The sequence below is a fragment of the Poecile atricapillus genome, chromosome 2 (assembly GCF_030490865.1).
Source record: "Poecile atricapillus isolate bPoeAtr1 chromosome 2, bPoeAtr1.hap1, whole genome shotgun sequence".
Lineage (NCBI taxonomy): Eukaryota > Metazoa > Chordata > Aves > Passeriformes > Paridae > Poecile > Poecile atricapillus.
In genome coordinates this window covers 115,434,054-115,457,453 of record NC_081250.1, presented here as the reverse complement: position 1 = coordinate 115,457,453, position 23,400 = coordinate 115,434,054, and the positions used below count along the sequence as shown (strand labels likewise).

Below are 23,400 nucleotides of genomic sequence, written 5' to 3'. Positions count from 1 at the left end.
TGCCAAGTTGATCCCAGTAAGAACTAAAGGATTTCACATGGAACCTGAGCTCATGACAGTAGTTTTTCTGTTTTATCACAGGATACAAGCTTTTAAGCCAGGACACCAGAAGGCAAAAAACACTGTTTCCACTAGACAGCAACCTGTTTACATTTATTAGGTCAATTTAGCTAAAGAATCAACCTTATTTAAGGTTAGAGTACCTGTTTAAATTGAGCTTTGTAATCTGGTATGAGTAAGCATTTCCAAACCCCAGGTTTCAGCTGTCCAGAGTCTTAGATAGATGTACTATAGTTAAACCTGCCATGTCACTCAGAGGATCTGTTTACATGTCTGCAAGTCCCCCCTGCCTGCCCACCACCAAAGTATCTATTTACTATCCACAGAAATTACTATTCAGCTCAGACCTCAGCAGTTCAGTTTTATCTTCACCAGTCTCCCTAACCTTCTAACAAGCAAAACTTGCAGATCTGATTAACTGCAAGCTTCTGCTATCACTGACAAGTACAGCAGCAGACCTAATGATAAGCTTGCTGGATTTAGGATTTTAGTTTAGGAACAGCCTTATTTTAACTGGGGATACAGAATACAACACAAGTGAAAACAGTGATAAAATCACACATGATCAATCCATACTACTGAGCAGAACAGCCGAGTGCAAGAAATATGTTGCACGTACCAGCTTCTCAATGGCCTCCAGTTTTAGAACTTAGAACCACACTGCAATGCTCACCAATCCCATCTTTTCAAACAGACTTTCTGCATGTCCCATTAATTTTAGATTTATAATTTAACAGCAAGGTAGTTTCTACTTCCAAAAGTTTCTACAGAAGTTGCACTATTACCCATATCTTACAATAAAAAGAGGCCAGGTTCCTATGATGGGAAGTATGAACAGCCCAGGAAATTCTATCCTAGAAAGCTCACACATTTCAAAACTTAAGATCTTATTTTAATCCAAGATATATGGCAACTGTAAAACCCAGTTCATAAAATGATAACTAGCTGCTGCTAAGTCTTCTTATGTAGTGACAACAGTCAATGAATTCAGGTTTCTAGTTAGTAGAGCTTCCCCATTGAGTCCAAGATTTTCTTTCTTTCTTCTGCTGGGGGCATCTCAGGTTTCACACCACTTCTCTTCCTTTGCATCATAATTTCATGCTGAAAATAGAACAAAGAGACCATGAGAACAGATTTCACAGAACCTCTGCTCCCGAGCTCTAAACAAACAAGGTTCTTTAACAGAAAGATGCTTTATATATCAAGACCTAGGTACTCTAAGCCTGATTAGCTGATAGCTAAACATACTACTAGTTAGTTCAAGACACCTGATAGCTTACCTTGCTGCTTCAGAATACAGTGCAATCAGTATTCCCATTACTGTGTAGTGTGGCAGACTAATGCACCATCATCTGTAAATAGTTTTTTTTGGAATTTGCATAAGTATTTAAAGGCTAAGCTAAAACCTCTTTACTACAATGATATAAGGAAAGGAAACAGCAGAAAACAGTTTAACAGCACATAGTTCCTTATGATACTCCTCTACCACCAAATAAGCTTTATATTAGGTTAAGGTAAACACAATCCAAACCAGTGGGAGACCACATAACCTTACCTTTCCTCATAACTTTTTCACCGCATCTGTTTAAAAGAGAACCTATTACTAGAAATATGTGACTCAAGTTCAGAGGAAAACATCAGGTACTGCAAGAACACTGACTCACAATATAAGAGAGTAAACTCAGAACAATCAAGTGAAGTACTTTGATGTGCATGTGCTTAAGTCTTCCAGCAATGCATACTGACACTACCTAGGCTGGTAAGTTACTGTAAAAACATCATTAGCCAATAGTGAAGGGTTCAGAAAGCAGCATGTCAGAACTAATACACATAAAGCAAAGCAAGGAGTAAAATTTAGGAAGTTTCCCATGCTTACCCAGAATTTTCTGCAGTTTTTGTACTTCAAAAAATAATCAGTACACAGATCCTTGTTATAGTTGTTGTCATTCATACATTTTGTAGTGGCATCTGTTTCCTTTAATAGGGGAAAATATACTTCAGAGCTGAGGGAAGTTACTGTGCTCAATGTTTAAACATTTTAACAGGTCCCAGAATACCTATAAAGATAGGATTGAGCTCCTCAGAAAGAGCACTATCAAAGAGAGCAAAGGAACACCTACTACAAAGGATCATCAGTACCCAAGCAGTGATTTCATTTGGAGATAACAGAGAATAGTACTCTTCAGACAGTAAGTACAGAGTCCACAGAATAGTTGTTTACAATGATGCTTGGTATAACTAACAAAAGACTTTTAAAAAATAACCAAGCTTGTCTAACCAGGATTTCAGGCTCTGGTTTTAGGGACAGAAAATTTAAGAGACTGCTATCAGTTGAATTACTCCTCCTTATGGGGAATTACTTGCTATTTCATGCTTATTATAGTGGATGATTTTCGGCCCTTCCCATCTTCAGACTCTTAAGAAACTTTTAATGCAAAGTGTGCTATCCACAAAACAGCCCTCCAGAAAGTACATTACTTAACATTGAAATGTACAGACAGAAATCCCAATTTGATCTTCTTACCGCTATACATGGATTTATATCGTGATCTCTAAGCTTTTTCGCATGCCTGGACATTCTAGACAGACACTCGTACCTTGGTTAGAAAGGGAAAATAAACAGGTTAAGCATCTACTTTTAACAGTAACTCAGGATTAAGTCTGAATTTCAGGATGCTATAAAAGCCTTCTAGTAACCCACAGTTTGGTTATCTTTTTTAAAAAACAAACCAAAGAAAACCCCAACTTCTTTTGCAAAGCGTTATTTCAAAAGCAGTAACAGCAAGACAACATTGGCAAGCTTAGTCCATCACCAAGACTGCTCACTCCCTGATGAATTCCTGCAGAGAAAGGAGCCACTGCAGCAGCTCTCTCACTGGTCTGTGTACCATGGAGGAAGTGACCATGTGTAGGAGAAACAGCTCCATAGAAGCTGTTCACAGCCAACACACTGTAGACACTTCAATTAATAGTGTGTGGGAGGAATGTACAAGTAAACTTTTCCAGATTTGTTCCTACTCCTTAGCTAGATCACATCTGCATCTTCACTGAGCTTTCCCAGGTATGACAAGTGCCCAACTATCTCCTGTGTTACTGTATCAAACATTTAACAGAAAAAGAACTGGTTTCACCGCAAGGTGGGACCAGACCCACTTACACTGTGTATGACAGCTTGATTCACATTTTTTACCATTTAGTAGTTTGACGCTGACTTTAGGAACTGTAAGCTTGAGAGACACAGAGTTCAGTGCCAAGAATCTGCACTGATCCAAGATGATGACATCAAGATGAACAACAGACCCTCGTTCCCTTTACAGCTTCCTATCCATTGCCTCCGGCACACACAGGGCGATACAGGTACGTGCTCCAAACAAATACTATACCTAACAAAAAATAAATTAATGTTGACCAGATGACTGCTTGCATCAATGCAATCAGAAACATAGGACAGAGGGAGAAAATTAAAGTACTGCTAATGAAGTACACAGCTTAATCTTGTTTTTTACTTTTTCAAAAAACATTGATGCTAATTCTTAATTAAGACCTATTTCTGTGCACATTAGGGAAGGATAAGTGCAAGTCTGCAGTAAAAAGCCCGTTTTGCTTGATACCAGATTTAAAATTAAAAAAAAAAAATCAAACACTGCTCTTTGTAGCTCATAGAAGACCATGCATGGGGTTTCTTCTTTGAGTAAGAGTAAACTATCCCCAGCAAACAAGCCTTAGGTTTAACAAGCTGTGTATGTATACTTTCCTGGTGCTTGAAGTACTCTTTGCTTTCCATATGATCATCTTCTGCAAAGGGGCCTTTTAATGAACAGCATAGGCGGGGGCAGAAATGCTTTCACTTTCCTTTGAGAACTATCCAGTGCTTAAGTTAATTTCACAAGCTAAGCAAATGTTCTTTTTTGGTGGGTGGAAGTGCTTTTTTGATCAGGCACTTCCAACTCAAATGGAAACATAAGCAGGTATACTAGCATCATCACAGACTTCAAGAACGGAGGAGGGAAGGGAGAAGTACGAAGCAAAAGCAGCATACCACAATGCCTCACCTAACTCACCACAACAGATACAAGATTTTTGTATGTTTGTATGTGTCTGTGTTATAACTCTGCATTTAATTGATATTATCCCCTAAGCAGACATGCCTCAAGGTGTACAGTGTTAGTCTGACTTCAGACTTACCCTCTGAAAGAAAACTTTTGAGTCATAGGACATGCCATCATAATCACACTGTTCTTTATACAAACCGCACTTGACACTTTCAGTTTGATTACACTACCAGAGTCTACAACCTTGCCTAGTCTATGGAACAATGCACACAATCCATTAAGCACCTACTTAACAAATAAGCAGTTCAGGTCCTAATGAAGATGCACAGCTCAGAGCACGCAAATTCTTAAACATTCTTAGCACTACCCAAAAGGTCTGATAGCTCCTGCGCGTGTTCCTCTCTCCCCCTCTCCGAAGTACTTCAGACTTGAAACACTATCAGCTGGAAGGGCAGGCGGGTCACGCCGAAATGCCGCTGTGTGACCGAATGAGCAGTTGGGCAGGAAGCGAGCTTCCTCCTCCTCCCAGGTTTTGCACATGTACGGGCTTCCCTTCCTGCTTTCAGATTACAGGTCGGAGCCCAACCACAACCGAAGGCTTGTCTATTCCACAGTTCTTAATTATGCTTTAACACATTAACAGTTGTAAACTGTACCACAGAGAACCAGGGCTGTTGCTGGCACTCTTTAACCCTAGGGCTTTTTCAGTTCATAAACCATCAGGGCACTTTTTCTACAGGCTCCCGCCCATTGAAAAGCGCTTGGCCTGCTTTAAATGCACACATATAGCTACAAATGCGCTAAATATGCTGCACTATAGACCAGCTCATTAAAACTTTGAGCCCTGGAGCCAAGGCCGTACTAAAAATCCTGCCGCTTTTTGGGCTGTTACGGCGGCGCAGGCGGGAGGAGGCAGCCGGCGGGCCCTGAAGCTCAGCACCGCGGAGCTGCCGCCTTGCCCGACTCAGCTCCCCGGGAGGGCCGGGGGCCGTCCAGGTGCGGAGGCGAGGCCGGCAGCCTCCGCCCGGTCCCTGCCTTCCGCCGGCGGCGGAGCGGCCGGAGGTGCCCGGGGACCCCTTTCCCCACCGCGGGTCGTTCCCCGCGGCCGCTCCCGCCGCCTCCCCTCGGCACCACCTGCCGCCAGGGAGCGGTGCCCGGGCCGCGCCGCCGCCGGGCCCGAGCGGGGCTGCCCCGGCCCGCGGCCGGCGAAGGTCGAGCGAGACTTCCCTCCACCGGCCGGGAAGGGGAAGCGGCGGGCGGGCACAGCGCGGGTCGCCGCCGGCGGCACTCACCTCCGTCCCCGGCCGTGTCCGCGGGAGCCCGGGGCGGGAGGGGGGCAGCCCGTCTCCAATTCGAAAGACGTCAGCGACTCGGGCAGAGCCCTTAAGTACGGGCGCAGCCTACCCCGCTCACGGCCCCGCGGCTCCCCCCGGCCCCGCGCCGCCGCCGCCCACGCCCCGGCAGCTCTGAGTGGCACGGCCGGGCCGCCAATGGCGGCGGCGCCGCGCCCGCCCCGGCCGTGAGCGGCGCCTCCTTCCACCAACGGGGCGGGCGGCGCGGTCCGCAGGCGCCGGCGGCGGGGCGCGGCCGCGGCCCTGACTGACTGGGGGAGGCGTCCAACCCGCGGTGCGTGTGGGCGGCGGGCGGTGTGGGCGCGGCGTGTGCGGCAGGCTGGGCTGCACCGCAGCGCATACACTACAATGGCTGCTGGAAAGACGGGAAAGCAAACAATTTCCAGGCCCGCCGCGTCCAGCCCGAAATATGGGGAAAAAATTACAGAAAAATCGGAGAACACTGTAAAGGGTGGAAACGGGGCGCAGAGGGGATGCTGAGGCTCCCGCGGTGAGTCTGCTGCGGGTTTGGGGGGCAGGCGCCGGGGTTTAGCAGGGAAATATCAGGGTTATTTAAATTATGAAGGGGGAGGAGGAGAAGGAGGGGGGAGAGGAGAGAGGAGCAGCGAGCAGTGAGGAAAAGTTTGTGTTAACCATCCCTCCCTTCCATCCCTCTCCCCCCCATCTCCCGCAGCCCCCCGCCGCCCCGCGTCGGACCCCCCCGGGGGGAAAAGCAGGGGAGGGGAGGCGAGTCGAGCGGTGCCCCCCCCCCACCCCCCTTCCCCTCCCTTGGAGGGAGAAAGAGATGATTTTCAGAAAAACCTCTCTCAGGAGTTTCCTCCACTCCTCCCCTCCCTCCCCGCGGCGCTCTGTTGGTTCGCGAGGAGCGGGCGAGGCGGCGGGGCTGCCCGGGGGACGGCAGGAGGGCGCGGGGTGCCCGCCGCCGACCCCCGCGGCGGGCCGGGCGCGGGGCAGGGGCAGGGGCAGGAGCGGCGCGGCCGCCCCCTCCCCTCCTCGTCTCTCCGGAGCCTGTGCTGTGAATGCAGTGACAGCGGCGAGAGCGGCGAGAGAGGGAGCGGAAGACATTAGAGACCGCGGTGCCGAAAAATGAGGGAAAAAATTAATATAAATTCGCCCACCGCCTCAAACCGGACAAATTTCGCACAGAAATTTCCCCCGTGGACCCGACTACCCGTGGGGTGTCCCCCGGTCCTGGCGGCTGCGTCTTTGGGGGGATCCGGAGTGACTTTGGGGCACTCGACCCCCCTTTCCCGTCGTTTTTTGGACAAAAGTTTTTTTTTTCGTAATAAAGAAACGAATTTGCCTGCTCTCCTCCTCCGAGTAGCTCAGGAGCTTTTCCCTTCCCCATCGGTGTGTGTTTAGAGAAAAGTGTGAACCCAAGTAAGTGCTGAGTCGTGTTGCATTGGGGAGGGGGGTTTGCTAACTGAAAGCAGGAGAGATCCGGAGAGAGAGAGAGAGAGAGCAGGGACAGCTTGTTGTCAGTATCATAAACAACCAAAATGGAGGGAGAACTGAGGCATATAACAAAATAAAAATCAGAAAAAAATGCCAAAAAATACCTAAAAATCGGGGCTGCTCCCCCTTTTCTTCCTCAAGGTAACAGAATAAAACCCGTGTCTTCCCGAGACCGTTTTAAGGTTTCAGGGAGCAAGGAGTTAATATTTATTATTTTTTTTCTGTTGATGAATTCTTTGGAAAGGCAAAAGCCTCTTATAACTCGCCACCGACAATGAGAAAATGTGAAAATCCCTTTCAGGACAGAGAGGTAGGGGGAGATGATGGTGCAGAAAGTGTATAACTTGGGGGTAATGCGGAGTGATCCTAGATAAGATAAATGCTGTATGTGGTGCTTTATAACGTCCTTTTTTAATGCTTTTTTTGGTGTGTGTGTGTGTTTGGGGGATTTGGGGAGATGGGGGCTCCTTTCTTTTCCTCTGTCTTTTTCTTTCCCCTTTTTTTTTTTTTTTTTTTTTTTTTCGGACCGGAATGTAATGCTTTTGTAGTGTCACTTTCCTGATCTAATTAGGATGTGTGAGGCAAAGAGTAAACCTTTCCGGTTTATAAAGTGCGTTTTCGTTGCCTTTGAATTTCAAGTTTTCTTGGTGGCTCACTCCTCTATTTAAACTGGATTCCTCAGAGTGGTGTGGGGTTGAGCTAATGCTCCATAGGGAGAGCAGAGAGGGCTCTGGGGCAGGGCACCTCTTCTGCGGGTGGTTGCTGATTTCCCTGGCACGTTCAGTTCACCTGTTTGTCTCCTACAAAGAATGTATTCTGCAGTCTCCTCGTTTTATTTATATGAAATAATGATGCCTCATCTCTCCTCACATTGAAGTTAATGCGAAAGTGCTGCTGATGTTGGTTCCACGTGGGATCAGGGACATAGCAGGGCATTTTAAAGAGACAGCTTCTCTTTTCCTAGGGTTATCATCACCTCTGCAGCACCTCTGCCTCTAGCAGAGGGGTGGTTCGTTGTTTTTTTTTTTTAATGGACAGGTATCAAATCGGCCCTAGTCTGATAAATTAAGGAAGGATAACAGGGGGAAATGTGCAGAATCGTTGGGATCAAAGCAATTCTTTTGTGTGTAGCAGGTCTTCAGGGGAGTTTTCTTGGTGTGTTAATTAAAATGCCGTGTTTTGGAGAGTGTTTTTTGGAATGCATGTTGCAGAAATGAAATAGTCTCAGGTTGTTTAATATTAAGATCTAGTGCTGTTCGGCTAGCTGTGAATTCTGTGGGAGGAGATGAATTCCCTGTGTGTAGGGCAATTTCACAGACATTTTGTGAAAGTTGTGAAGTGTGTTATTTTTACTTTGAATACTTTCAGTTTTATTTGGAACACTTGAGTTTGTTCAAAAGTTTATTCTATACCTAAATCTCCTAAACCATCCCCAAAGGTTTTGAAAATAGTGAAAAATAACTGTAGGTTTTAATTGGCCAAAGTAGAGGCTCTTTGCAAGTACACCTTAGCTGTGTAGTTATAACATCACTTGGAAGAATTGCCTCTGGCTTTATATGCGGAAAGAAAAGCTATCCTAACCGTGGTCTAGTGTCATGTATATGTGTGCATGTTTGTATGCATGCATGCTTTTAGCATGGGTTCTGGCTGGTACTGTTTTTTTCCTTAATTTTTAGCTTGTAAATGTTTAACTGTGATGATGTGAAATGCTTTGCTTGTCCCTATTGTCTCCTATGTATTTTAATTTTATTTTTGAATATCCTATTTAAAAAAATTAGCATCGCCTCTTAACATGGCAATTTGATACCTTTATGAGGAGTTGCAATGTTTCCTTTACACTTGCTTTGTTTTTGGAGTCTTTGTATTTAGTTCTAGATTGAAAATTTAATACAGGTATGTGGTTCTTGAGAGGGAAGATGGGGTACTGAATCTGGAGGGAGACTATTGCAGCACATGTGTTCTATGTATTTGTGGAAGTTGAGTGTGAGTTGTGATAGCCCTCTGTGTTGAATAGCATGTGCTTGCAAATGATCTGTACCCTTTCTGCAAGTGTGACCAAAGAAACTTGTTGCCTAGGATAGCCTTTGTGGTTAAAGATTTGGGAAGAAATCTCGAAGTTTTCCAGTGACTCACAGATGTGAAAATTAAATCGCATTAACTACTCTTAGGGTAGAAAACAGGGTCATTGAGGAAGAAAGATTAATCATTTTGTATAAAGGAATGGTATTGAATGTTTTTCCAAAACTGCCTTTTATGGTTTAGAGATCTCTTTTATAGTTAGTAAGAATTCAGACTTAAAAGTTCCTTTCTGAATATTTCTAAAATTGATCTGTTATTTTTATTGACTGAAGTAACATTACCCTGGAATGCATAGAAATTTGATAAATTAATAGCAGTTCACCATATGTTGGTAGTTTTAATGTGCCAGGGTAGATAGACAGATGGTAGTAGATGTGCAGAACTAACTTAAATAAACTAGTTAAAGGTACTGAGAACTGTTCAAATGCTGTGTCTGTGACCATCAGTATGAAGTGCTTAACACATCACTACATTTTTACCTAATTTGGAGCTTTTTATTCATTAATATTTAAATGCTGAAAATAGGTATAGACACTGGTAATAACAATGTGAAAGAAGCAAAGCTGTGGAGTATCTTTCTTGACTTACAGCTATGTATTACAAAGTAAATTCGGTGCATCCAACCATAGTAAAAAATTCAGGATTTAGGGTGGAGAAAGAGGAAAGGGTGTTCTCTCAGAATTTGATACTCTTCTAAACTGGAATTAATTTTAAGGTATAATCCAAATGGAGATAATAATAGCAGAAAAAAATGTTGTTTAGGATTATTTTTTTACAAACTTACTTTTTTGTAGAAAACAGAATTCATCTTACAGTGGTGAAGTGTTCTTTTTAATAAAAACACAAAGTAACTTTCAAAGTTTCCTTAGTTCTGAGAGTTAAGATAATCTTCTGTATTATGTATTGGTCTGATTCCATACATGATATAGTTTGATTTATTCAAGATTTTCTAAAATTAAAACACCAGAGGAAACAAATACTATGGGCTGTTGTTGATAAAGTTATCCTACTTTTTTTAGGTAAACTGGAGAGGTGTAAATGTATTAAATTCTTCTTAGAGACTTACCAACCCCATTCAATAATGTTTAAAAATTAATAACTGCAGTATTCTACAACAGTAAAGGAAATACAGGAATCTAAAGTGACATGCTTCAGCTTTCCTTGAATGCTTAGCTCAAATGTGTCTCATGGTGTGTACTTTTAATTTAGTAATTATCCTGAAAAATTAGTTTTCAATGTAGGACTTTAGAGATTTAAATTAAGAAAGCTTTAAAAAGTTTGTGTAATTCCAAAAGGCACAGTGTACAAAGTGCAGCCACTTTTAATGGTTGTCCATCTCTGCAGCTGGTTAGTCAAAATGGTGCCCTAAAGTCTCCTCCTTTCAGGGTATTGCATATGTTTTAAAATTAATGGGTTAAAGAGGGTACTACTCATGTTCTAAATAAACTACTGTTTGTAACTGTTCAAGGTTATTTTGTAAAATAGATGTTTTTACTTCAGAGTCTAAACCATAATTTTTTAAAATTTTCTTTCTGTTACCCCTTATGTTGTTAAAACCAGATTTTGTGAACAAATACTTATTGGTAGGGTTCTTGAACAAATTTATATGCTTGCCAAACAGAAATATTCTGGAAAACATTAAATCTATTGAAGTAATTAGACCATTCTCAAATCAGTATAGACTTAAAAGTAGCTAGTAATGACCACCACTGAAGTGACAGAGAACTTGCTTTCAAGGAGTTACTCTCCAAATATCTGCTACTAGTAAGGATTTAGCTTGCAGAGCTTTTGAAAGAAATGTGCAGTATTTATCCACTGAACTGCTAAGCATCTTTAACTAATTACCAAATGTTTAGGTAGCCTTAAAAAACTATTTAAAAATAATTCAAATATTAGAACAAAGTAACATTTGTATTGATCAAATATAAAATGTTTAAGTTTCTGAAGCATAGGGGTGGTTTTTTTGCAGTTATCTGGGCATTTTGATAATAGACAATTGTGTATTTTTCCTCTAATTAAAAAAAAAATACGTCTAGAATTTAATTCAATTTATATTGATTTTTAAATTGTGTGATCTTGTAACTTGACTGTAAAACATTGATTAACTCTCAGAGTAATCACTTACACAGATGCTGCTTTTTTTTTTTAGTTGTCAAGGAATATAGTGAACATTTATCTGAAATTGCATAGATTTCAGTTACTAATGCATTTTAAATAAACAGTTGTGCACCAAATATCAAATGCAAAAGATCCTAATTGTATGCAAGTTCAGAAAACCTAATATTAAACAGAACTGGTCACCATTACTGCAGTTTCAGTTTTATTTTTATTCAGTTTGTGTTGTTAAAGTGTATCTATCTACATCTCTATCAGTCTTCACCTGTTATTGTCTCATCCTAGGACAAACAGCAGAAATTTGTAGAAGTAGCGGGAGTTTTTTGACTTTTGAAAAGATACAGCATGCTTTTAAGGGTAGTTGTGTGCTAGCAGTTTTAAAGGATGGGGCCTTCTCATAGGATCTAATAAAATTTGTAATATTTAAATGGATCTTGCATGTCTAGCAAACGGTTACTGTAGGATCATGGCGTTAAAATTAACCACCATTTATGTCAGGGGTTTGAGATGACTGTATAAGTACATACTTGACAGAGAAGAGTAGGAAAGGATATATAGTTATTCTCATGTTGAAGGAATAAATCAGTTTCTATTATAGCCTTCTCTGTAACCTTTTTCTCTCCCCTTCCTGGTTCATTGTCCAGAGTGTAGAGATACCTTGTCAAATACATTAAAATACATGGCCAGAGTGATGGGCTATTCTATTCATGACCAACCCTGGTGGTTTTTATAGACTTACGGGGGGGCACAAAGAAAATAAAATGTGGCCCAATGGGTATTTGTTTAGAGGAAAGGAAAGAGAGAAAAAAAAAAACCCCACAGGTCTGAACTATTATAAAACCAAAAAGCGAGATTAAAAAAAAACGAATGCAGACAAGTGTGGCTATAATGCATACAACAAAGTATGTAACTCAAAACTCTGAAGTAAAATAGCTCAAATCAGATTTGAGAAAGTCAAGTGGGAGTCAGGAAAGTAAAACCTAAGAATTGCCATCAGATGCAATTAAGAAATAACTATGTAAAGAAACTTTGAAAAATGCAAAAAGTGTCTGTTACAGTAAACTGAATTGCTATAATCTTCTTTTGCACTTAATGTGCTAAATTCCTCTCTCAAGGAAAATATCCCTAGAAATCAGATTAGAAAGTGTTTAAAGGGAATTATTTGTCAAAGTTGTTTTTTCATTTAGGTTAGGATAACTAATAATAATCTCTTCCATATTGCTGTAATAATACTTTATTTGATACAATTTAGCCATACAGATTGCATGAAGATTTACTTATGTATTGTGCAGGTAATTTACCAGTAGCCTGACACTGTATCTGTAACCCTAAAAGCTTTTCTTTATGGTTGTGAGTCACATCAGATCTGGCAGTCTGCAAGTGTAAAGTATTTCTTATGAAATAAGATGTAGATTGCTGATTTTGCCTTATGCACTTTTACTGTGAATTGCCAAATAACCAAAAAGGAAGGAGGGTGTCAGAAAACTTAGCTTCCCTCTTCATGTATTATGTACTTGAGTCCTACGGGGTATCAGATTTGCTAGTGCACGAGTTTTCTAAAAAAACCCTGCAGATCATCTGATTCTGAATTAATGAGATCTCACTATACAACGTGTTTGAGCAGCAGAAAGACCCTGTGTACGCAAATCAGATTTTACTGTCTCTAGTGCTTGTCACTTCTAATAAAACTGTTTACTGTGTGGTGTATGTATTTATCATGAATGTTACATTTATATGTGGGATAGATACAGACATGCCCGTGTGTTAAGGAGACATTTAGGGACAGCATCATGTCTTTTGAATCAATTGTGGTATAGGAATATTTTTTTAAAAGAAATCTTTTTGAAGGAAAGGCAGAAAGAGAGATTCTGGCAGCTTGCTATTAAATTTCAATCAAGCCAGTATAGTTAGTAATAAAACATTTACAAGTTTGTAAATGTTAAGTTTCTTCAAACTCTTACTGTCACGTGTGGAATTTTCATTTATACTATTTTGCATTTACTGCAGCTGCCTACATGCAAGGCTTAGTAATACTGCATTTATCACATGCAAGTATAGATAAAATATAAATATATAAAAGTAGAAATTGCCTGCAGCTATTCTTGTATTTTCATAAGATGATACACTGCAAAGGTGTAAATTTATGGTGCTAGCTATCTGCTATCAGTTACTGGTGCTCTTCACAAATACTTTAAGAAGAGTATTAAAGTAAAATAAAACAAATATAAAATAGTGTCAGTTTTGTGTTCTGTTTAAAAGCTGAACACAATGTGTTCAAACTTACTTTGTTCACTGGAAGCCTCTGTGGTCAATATATACATAATTGGTTTCACCTAGGACACTAGGAAAGACTGAGCGACCTAGCTTAGGGAAGAGCTTAGACATAAATGCCAATTATTTAAATCTTTAGGCTTTTTTTTAATCTGTGATTTGAAGTTTTCTTTTATTCTTTTGAATACTAAGATTGTGCTCGGTTTGAACCACTCCTAATTATGCTCCAGCACAAACATATCGCTTATGGCTATATTTTAATCAGTTTCAGAAAAAGTAATAAAAATATTATTGCATCTGTCAAAGGATGGTGTTGCTACATGCTATTTTAAATGGTGTTTAAGTACAGTTATAAGCATACCAGTACAATGAAATCAGCTCTATTCCTAAACAACAAAGTTACATTATTTTTTACTTAAAAAGTTAACTAAGAATCCTAATATGTTAATTATCCTAATTATTCAGGCTGGTTTTAGTATGTGTTGAAATTGCTTTAAAAACTGTATGTGAAATATTTATATCAAATTTGTTTAATTTCTCATTACTTGTAAAATGTAATGTTTTCCCAGTTATAATTTTAAAGGTTTTTTTGTATTAGCTGCCTGAGTGTATCCTTTTCTTTTGGGTACACTCTTTTCTGAACCCTTTCAGAAAAGCATTTATTTAACTTGTTTAAAACTCTTTTGTTCTCTCAGAATCAATTTATGTCCCTTTAAGTTTAGGTATTGATAATTTTTGTACTACAAAAGTTGTCCCAAGGAATACTGTGAAATTAACTTGAGCTGGTGATGCTACAAGTAGAAAAATTGAGTGCAGAGTTGCACAGGAAACTTTATCATGATGGTGTTTGGGTGATGGGAATAGTCCCTAACTGCATGAATATTAAACTAATCTATAAGGAAAAGATGTCAGGTCTTCTAGCATTAGTCAAATACATGCTATCACTGTTTCTCATAAGAAATACTCAAATGCACTCCTAGAATTAATTGCTGTAGAAGGCAAACAGAAATCTAGATTATACTTTCAGAAATGTTAAACTGTGAAATAAATTTCTTGGTAAAAAAAAAAAAAAAATTGTTTTAGAGGTCTCCCCTGTAGTATACTATTTCACCCTTGAAAACTTGGCCACTTCAGAATATTTGAGAACAAGTAAGTTAAGTCTGTCTTGAAAAATACATTTCAGTTTCTAGTATAGTTTTTATCTATGCATCACATAAAACAAACTTCTTGCTCTTCATTATACTTAAATATTTGTACTGAAAGGAGGGTGCATTTAAGCATTTTTAACTGCATTGATTGCTTGTCTGTTTGATTGGAGTAGCAAGATACTTTAGTTTGGGCAGGTTGAATATGTGTTATTATTTTCAGTTTTTCTGTAGTTTGACTAATAAAACAACTGAACATAAAAAGAGACTGGATCTTCAGTCCTCAAGTGAGAAGACAGGTGTGGTCAAAAAGGTGCTCTGGTGACTTAAATCACTGCCCCCCAGTTCTCTCAAAATATATAAATCATAGGAATTTGTGATACCAATCGCATAGTTATGTTGCAGCCTTGAAACTGATAATACATTCAGTTATCTTGAAATGAGCTCCATAATTCTTCATTAGCAGATTAAATTTCCTAAAGGTTTTGTCTGAATAAGAACTTGAGTATTGTGCTGCTTGTTCCATTTTTCATTAGGAACCAAGCAATAAAGTCTCTCCTGAGCAAAGCCTTGAAGATTTAATAGATACTCTAAATGTCCCCTATTCATGTCATAGTTTCAGGTGTTAAACTCTGGTTGAAGGTCAAATAATCCCTTCTGTTAAGCATCTGAATTTCATTATAAAGAAGGTACTTTGGTATTTGGAGGTAGTTTTAGCATGAAAGTTTCATGTAGGCAGCTTAACAAAAAAAAGCTAAAAGGCAGAAATTAGCTGTCAGGTTGCAAGTGCTTTGTAACTGTTCTGTGAAGTATACTTAAATCCCATGTCTTGCTTTGGGATTGTAAGACTCCTAGTTTGAAGAAGAGCTTAACTAATTTGTTAATTCTTCTTTCCCAAGTACATATAAAATTTGCCACCATTTTGGCTGACAACAGCCTCTTGAGAGGGACTTTTTATAAGGGTGTGTAGTGATAAGACAAGGAGAAAAACTGCCAGAAGGTAGGTTTGGATTTGACATTAGGAGGAAATTCTTTACTGTGAGGGTGGTGAGGCACCACAACAGGTTGCCAAGAGAAGGTCTGGGTGTCCCATCCCTGGAAGTGTTCCAGGCCAGATTTGGTGGGTTTTTGAGTAACCTGTTCCAGTGAAAGGTGTCCCTGCCCATGGAACTGGATGATCTTTAAGGTACCTTGCAACTCAAACCATTTTACAGTTCTATAATATTTAGTTACAAACTTTTGTAACTTAGGCCTTTGTAGGAAGGTTATGAGGTCTCCTGGACAGAGATAATACTGCCTTTGTGAAATAATTTATAAATTAACTGTTACTTAGCAACTTTGTAATTCTATGATGTGATTTTGTGTTGGACATACATCTGAGAGAGAATGTAGTTAAAATTATTTCACTCCCAGTGCATGGCAGAGTTCTGACCCAACGAGCATGTGTTATGTCTTCTTGCTTTGAGTATTTTTAGACTGGTTATGTGTGGGTGAAAAAATTAATCCTTAAACCTCTACTTTTTGCATTTGTCACTTGTTTAGGAAGTTTGTTTCTTGATTTTTTTTTTTTAGTATGTTGCAGTGGCTGGCAAAGCTTCTGAATGATCTGAACTATAGAATTTCTAAGTGGAAGAGGGAGATGTTTGTCCCTATCTGATCTTGATCAGATTATTTGAAAAGTTCCTTTTCTTTTCAGCAGCCTTTGCTATAAATGAAAACAAATTAAATTGAACAAACAGTTACTAAAAATGCATGGCCCAGATTCCTCTTGCAAAGCTTATTAGAATCTAGTTGGATGCTAACAATTCCTTTCACTGTGGACCTTTGAGGTACGAAGCCTCTGTTTCATGCTTTCCAAATACCACCGCCTCCATCCATCAAATTCTAGGTAGGTCATTAGTAAATGCATAGTGGTAACTGTATGGTCTGTAATGCCAACATAATAAACCCATCTCAGAGTGAGAGATCTGTGTTAAAAATGAAGTGCTTCTTGGGGAGCAAGTGGTATTTCCCTATGACTTTTTTTTTTTTTTTTTTAATATTGTAACATGCATTTGAGATTGTTTCAGGTGGTACTCAGTGAAAGGCATGGTCTTTCAGGTTGACAAGAAGCAAGCTGTTCAGAGTTTTTCTAGTAAGTTAAAACCAGTATTTTTGTAGCTTCATTCAGAAGCTGGTGGTCATTGAGGGTACATCATGGAACAGTAGAGTCATGTGCTTCTCGGCAGGGGATGCTGCTTAATGATGGAACCACAGTGTCCTGAATGTGGAAGGAGCAGACTGGCAGTAAAGGATTGGTTGCTTTCTAAAGTGTGAACAAGAAACTGCTTAATTCTGGCTTTAAAAAAATATATCATTTATTTGGAATAAGATGCTTCCTTTACTCACTGGCATTTTAATTTTTTCCCTGCAGTTTCAGAAACAGACGCTTTAGGATGATTTTACAAGCCTGTCAATTTGAAAGGGTGATTAATGTAACCACAAATGAAGTTAAAATGGTCAAAAAATATTAAACTGTCTTGAAAGCAAAGAAAAATAACTACTGTACTAATCTGGTGATATTTTTCAGTGAAGTAAATTACACTTATGTGTCATGAGAGATTCATTTAGCAATAGCTTGGATCCCTCAATAAGAGAATATTGGGATATTAATATACTTGTTAATATAATACATAATGTATATTATTTAGAAGAATGTAGTTTTTGATAACAAAAGCATCATAACTCGATCAAAGAAAAAAATTGCATTATGTCTCCATTCATCCATAACCTAGATATTCCTAGGTATTCAGAACCTTCCATGATGGTTTCTGGAAGCTGTACAAACACAAAGCTCTTCTGCTACATTCAGATAGTGAATGATAAAGTGCTTTCTAAGGTTAGCGAGTGTTGGCTTGGGGGGGTTTGAATTCAGAATTAAAAGCGATACGTAGAAAAGTGATACTGTGCTGACACAGTAGCACAAAGTATTTTAGTCCAGTGTTGAAAGTACATATTATAAAACCTGTATGTGGGTGTTACATGGCTCTGGAGTTGACTTTCTAGAAATATGGAAATTACCTAGGAAAAAAAGTATTTTGTTTTGTTAGAACTACGGATTCTCTGTGGTGGATTTGCCTTTAATTGAATTCTGCTCTGTGATTTTTTTTTTCTTATTATTATTATTTGCACAAAATTGTGCTCATGCTTTTTCCTCCAAAAAAATACAAACAGTATTGTATTCCTGCTGTGATTTTTATGCATAACTCTCTGACTCAGCAGATCAAAAGTTATGTTTACTGGAAAACAGAATTAACATTTTGTAATTTTTTTTTAAGAACACTTAAGAATAGCTGTGTCAAAAGAGATTATATTTTTAACATGCTAATCCGCTAAGCCATCATACATCACTCTGTAGGCAATGTTTTTATTCTAAGCAGCTACCTCTTACAAGAGCCCATCTGAGAGATATCAGGATATCAGGATAGCCCAGAAATATACCCATGAATTCTGAAGGGGAAAAATGTCCTCAATATATAGAATGCATAATACCTTCATTATCAAATTGCAGATTTTTTTTTTCCAAGAATTGTTAGCATGTTCTGGCCTCCTCTAAGGAGTTCTGGCTATTGGGGGAAAATTGATGATTAAAACTGGCATATGCAAATTTTTTTTGCAGTGGGAGGGGAAAGTAATTCCTAGTTTTGATGGAGAATATTATTTTCTGATAACCAAATACTACTTGAAAAGAATACTGCAATGATTAGGGAAAAGATAAAAGCGTATGAATTTATGCCAGCTGGATTGGAAAGTCTGAGATTCATCTGTTTCAATTGCTAATCTTGCCCCATGTTTCTCTGCCACTTTGTTTTCTGAAGTTGTCTTTTCAATGTTTGTAATTGTATACTGTTGCTGAGTAAAGAGTCACACAGACGTGGGAAACAGCAGTACTGACTTGGCAGAAAACGCTGTAAAGTGCAAAAAATGCAACAGGAAAACAGAGTTCTGTCTTTTCTTTTGACTTCAGAAATCTTAAATGTTGCTTCTAAGAATAGTAGATATATGTATGGTAACCTGAAATTTACCTATATGTTGACTAGCTCTATGTACACCAGTGACTAGAATTAAGGTAATAAATAGCAATACAAGGAATTTGTTTGTATTTAGTTGAATTGCTGTGCAAAATTTGCTGAAACAGCATAGAAGTAACCATTTTCATTTATTTTTAAAATGCAAATTCAGAATGGTACAACGCTAGTGGAAAGTTTAGTTAGTTGTTACTATGTTATACTCTATTCTGGCTAGTTATGGAGGTCTATTTAATGTTATCTGACAGATTAGAACATTTAACTCGAAAATGTGCTACTGCCTGACTGGCAAGTTGGGACATTGCCTACTGCGATTTCCTACTGGCAAGAAGTCTGTTTTAAGGCAAGCTTGGCCATACTTGAAACTAACAGAGTTAGCTAAGGTTTGATACGCTGCTTTCTTCTTTAGGCCCGTTGAAACGTCTTTTGGAATCTGTGCCAGTGTGTTTTTGGACTGTAGAATGTGCAGTGTGTGTAGAATGACTGTAGAATGTAGAGGTGTGTTTCAAACAATGTAAGACACCTCAGGTTTGGTGGCATTAACCTTGTACCTTGAAGTGATTCTGTGGGGTTTTTGTTACCCTGGTAGTCAGTAAACACGGATGGCCAGATCACAGTACGTTGTGGCTTTGATCACATCCCTGTATAACTATCTGCAAAGAACTGTGCTGTAATGAGACACGGGGAGAATATGGAAAGAAGGAATTATGTGATAAAGAGAAAAATGAAACATCATCAGGCCTACACTGCCGATGTAGCAATAGTCCAAAGAACTGTCTCCTCACTGTGCTTTCCCGTAAGGCACTGCACCAAACAGCATGAGATAGTACTTCCTACATAACACTTTGGGATTATGTCAGTAAATAAAGTATTTCCCACAAGGAGTTGTATGTATTAGTAGACCAAGGTGCTGCATGGAAGCAACTATGCCAGTCTTTATGTAAATTGTTTTTAAATAGACTGTTTAATATGGTGGTGTTCCAAACAGTCATGGTTTAAAATACTGATAAGGAGGGAATTGTTGTGAAGTGTTTTGTTCCAAAGCTGTATACAGAATCGTCCTGGCAGACAGAGTTCTTCATTCTTCCAGGGCTGGATTTTCACTGGACAATTAGATGAAGTTACTTACATTTGAACTGATTGCTGCAGTTAGCCCAACAGGCGTGAGAGCGATCACACTAAAAATTGGTACACAAATCACTTTGTAGAGCTGGGTTAGTAAAAAATATTTTCTTTGACTCACTGATGTAAATATAAAAAACCTAAAAACAAATACCTAGAACGTTTTGTATGTAGTTAGGATAGGGTATTACTCAATTTACATGTATGACCAGTGCAGAAACAGAGAATGTCTCTAAATTCAGCAAGTGGTGTGTGTTGCTCTAAAGGCAGCAAGTGACTCATGTGACTGTCTTAGCAGCTGGGCAGCAAGATTAGAGAGCTACTATGTACACATTCTCTTACTGAGGGGTCCAAACTATTGCTAAATGAAGTTGTATTACTGCCAGAAAGTGAAGAACAGGCATAAGAAAATATAATAAAGAAGTATGTCATCAGGTTAGTGCAGTAGTTATTTCAGACAGTTGTTAAAGTGAAGGAAAAAAAAAAAACCCACATGCAACTTTTCCAGGATTCATATTTAAAAGATGTTTGTCCTTTTTTCAGACTCTAACTTCATATGAGATTACATGTGAAGTGTCCCTTTCAGTTTAGAGGTTTAGAAAAGTCATCTTGAAATGGCTGTTTCTGACACTGCAAGGAAAAAAAATGAGAATATTAGTGAGTGAAGAATCTTATTCCAAAGAACTCATTTATTTGTGAAAGTGCTAAAAATATGCTTGTATCATGAAGTATTTTGATTTGAACTGAAATTGGCAAAGTGTGTACTTCTTGGTCACTTGCTAATTTGAAGACTTACTCATGATGTTATTCCTCATGTATTTCCTAATTGTAAGTATTTGTGAAGTTTGTTCCAAATTGTCTTTAAGTTTTCCTGGCGTGCCAGTATGGATTAGTGGAATATGTATTCTTTTTATTTTTTCTTATGTTTCCCTAATCTAATTTTGGAGGTTTTTTTGCTGAGATACTTTCTTTACTTAAGAGAATTGCTAAACATTTTTGAATGCTTTGCTCTTTATACATAATATGTTTACAGTTACACATTGGATTTCAACTATAATTTATGAATTTAAACTGAAAAGTGTCACCCTGTCAAATATATCTTCAGGATTAACCCTCGGGAGAACCCCTTTGAGTCTTGAGGACTGTAGGACATACGCTTGACTGTTGCAATCAAGTAAATTGATACAGAAATCAAGAAGATGTAAATATGAAGCTCCTTAGTGCTATTTTTAGTGTCAACTTTCCGACCATAATTAAGTTTTAAAGTTAAGAATGTATTTACCAAAGAGGAGCTTTTATATTTAAAAAGCCAAATCAGACAAGAAGTCGAGCTCATGATAAGTTCCTTGTAGTAAAAGAGGACCAGAAGAATGTGTGTTCCTAGTTATCATCACTGTGTCCCAGTGTCCTTCCTCAACAAGGTTAAACTGTTTGTTTGTTATTTTGCTTCAGGTTTTCCAGATTTCTGCTTTCTCAATTTTTCTGTCTAGCAATGACTGCTTTCTCATCTTGTTACTCTTTCCTGTTTATTATCCTGTTATTTCTGCAGCTTTCCTCAGCAATTGTTTTCAGTTATATCTCTAAGAAAAGATGGAGAGAGCATGAAATACTATTGCCCAGAGTAGTCAGTCCATATGAAAATTACCTTCTCCAGGTGGACCATCATTTTAATAATACTTCCAAACATCTTCATCTGACCTTTTTATTTTTGTGCATTTGGATTTCTTCATAATCAAGTCTCCTATTGTTTAGCATTTTGAAATCTTTGATTTGTAGGAAAAGTTCAGTTTGGGTTTTGTTTTGATTCATTCATTCTGAATGTTTCATTACTGCTTTTTTAATGTACCACTTTTCTGTACCAGATTTCTTTTCTGTTCTGCTTTCATTTTTCACTCCCAAGGTGCTCGTCAGTTGCAAAAGGAAGATGTTTCTGCTCTGCTTAGTCTGACGGTGGTCTGTGACATAGGATCACTAGGAAAGGGGAATGTTTGTGTATTGACAAGTAGTTTACAGATACAGCACTACTCGATTGTGACTGAGGATATACATACCTGCAGAATACAGCGATCCTCTGACTACTTGAATGCTTCAGTGGGTTCTTGCGTGCTGTTCTTAAAACATTCCTTATGATGAACCATCTGAAATAACCATCTGCCAGCGGGGTTTCAGCTCCTGGGTCTTGTTGCCCTGTGTTGTGTGCCATATCAGCTTCTCAGGCTTGGACTTCCTACCCCAGCCCCAGTTTCCCCACCACCCCTCCCCAGGGAAGAACTCTGCCATACTACAGTTTTGTTGAGCTGTTATCCTTTCTTCTGCAGTGTGCTTTGTTTTGTTAGAGCACCTTTGCACAGCTGATAGAATTATATAAAATAAACAGCTGCCCTGAGAGGATTTTTGCATGAACTTGGACTCTGTCTTGTTTGTTTGTGCCTTTAAGAATTACACCCAAAATTTCTTAGCCACAAGTTTGTGCTGCTCCACTGAACTAAACAGAAAGTATATTCTCATGGATTCTAAGGAGGAAAATTCTTAATCTATCTATAACCAAAAATATAGTATTGTTTTTAATAAATTTGGTATTCAAATTTCCAAGGAGAAACAGCTGAACAAGATCAGACAAAAATATCTTGTATTTGTATGAGATTGCCTCTTGTAAGTAGTCATGCTTTAAGAAAGGAATAGGAAAGATTGTTTCTTGATATAGTCCTCCCCTTCTTGCTCTGTCATGCCATTCCATTCTTAGGATTGGGAATTATCCTGGTGTTTGCTTCTTAGGGCTGTTAGAAAATCATGGACATTTTGAAGGAAGTTGAGATGCTGTTTCTGATGCTGTTTGTATCCTTCCGGTGAGAGTTTGCCAATGTCAGCTTGTGGTAGTGTGTGCCACCTGCCCAATATGCTTTTCTTTGGCAGGAAGGCCTACAAATAATGGTTTTGGGGAACTTGGTAGTCCTTTTTCCTTTTTTTTTTTTTCAGAAAGCCTCAACCTGTGCTCTCTGACAGCATTTCTTCAGGCTAGAGTTGCAGTCTCACCTCTTCCCTGGCACTGGGAAGGGGGGGCTGGCAAGTTGTCTATAAGCTGTAAGATGATCAGAAGTGACTCTTCAGATTCAGATATGATTGTGGTATTTGATTCTCTTAAGAGTTGACGAGCTTCCTGGTGAGGAGAGAGAATTTTAGTAGCTACCTTTAGAAAGATAGAAGATTTTGGTGTTGAAGAGCAAGCCTTCTGGGGCAAGCTGAAAAGTAAAGCATAGGAAGATTTGGAGCCTAGATAACTAAACATTCTTCTTTCAAGTAAAGAAACACTCTTCTCCAGTAACTATAGATACTGTGGTCTTTCACAGGAGAGCAGTGGACAGGAAGAATATTTGTTTCCAAGCACCGGTGACCGGAGAAGAATAAATAGAACTAAAGGAGACTTTAGGAGTTGTGTTGCTTTGTTAATGTCTTAAAAAAAAAAAAAAATAGCATCCATTTTTAGGATTCAGTGTACTAGAGGCTGAAAAAGAAAACACAGCAGGCATCTGTCCTTTCCCTGACGAGCTAACAGTGTTGCTTGAAAGAGGAGAACCGAGACATGTGGAAAGGAAAGGGAAAAAAGCAGTTAGAGTATTTGCAGTTTCATGTGTGCACACTGTTTAATTTTGTGTGTTAATTTAACAACATGGCACAACAGTGG

At 39.1% G+C, this 23,400-nt stretch overlaps 2 protein-coding genes across 4 annotated transcripts in view; one reads left to right on the top strand and one right to left on the bottom strand.

The window, feature by feature from the left end:
* Positions 1-120: 120 nt before the first annotated feature.
* On the bottom strand, positions 121-5,644 carry CHCHD7 (coiled-coil-helix-coiled-coil-helix domain containing 7). 2 transcript variants are annotated; one of them, XM_058832733.1, is made up of 4 exons: positions 5,405-5,644; positions 2,585-2,657; positions 1,937-2,035; positions 121-1,161 (listed from the first exon to the last, which is right to left on the bottom strand). In XM_058832733.1, exons 2-4 carry the CDS (start codon positions 2,636-2,638, stop codon positions 1,060-1,062), a joined length of 255 nt encoding a protein of 84 aa, XP_058688716.1. In that variant the 5' UTR covers positions 2,639-2,657; positions 5,405-5,644; the 3' UTR covers positions 121-1,059. The 2 variants fall into 2 exon arrangements, with proteins under 2 accessions (XP_058688716.1, XP_058688715.1); XM_058832732.1 differs by lacking the exon at positions 5,405-5,644 and adding an exon at positions 4,480-4,682.
* Positions 5,645-5,820: 176 nt separating this feature from the next.
* Positions 5,821-23,400, top strand: part of PLAG1 (PLAG1 zinc finger) — a 52,201-nt gene continuing 34,621 nt past the window's right edge. For both annotated transcript variants that reach the window (XM_058832728.1, XM_058832727.1), the window contains exon 1: positions 5,821-5,954. The gene's annotated coding sequence lies outside the window, so the exon portion shown is untranslated. The remainder of the gene's footprint in view (positions 5,955-23,400) is intronic.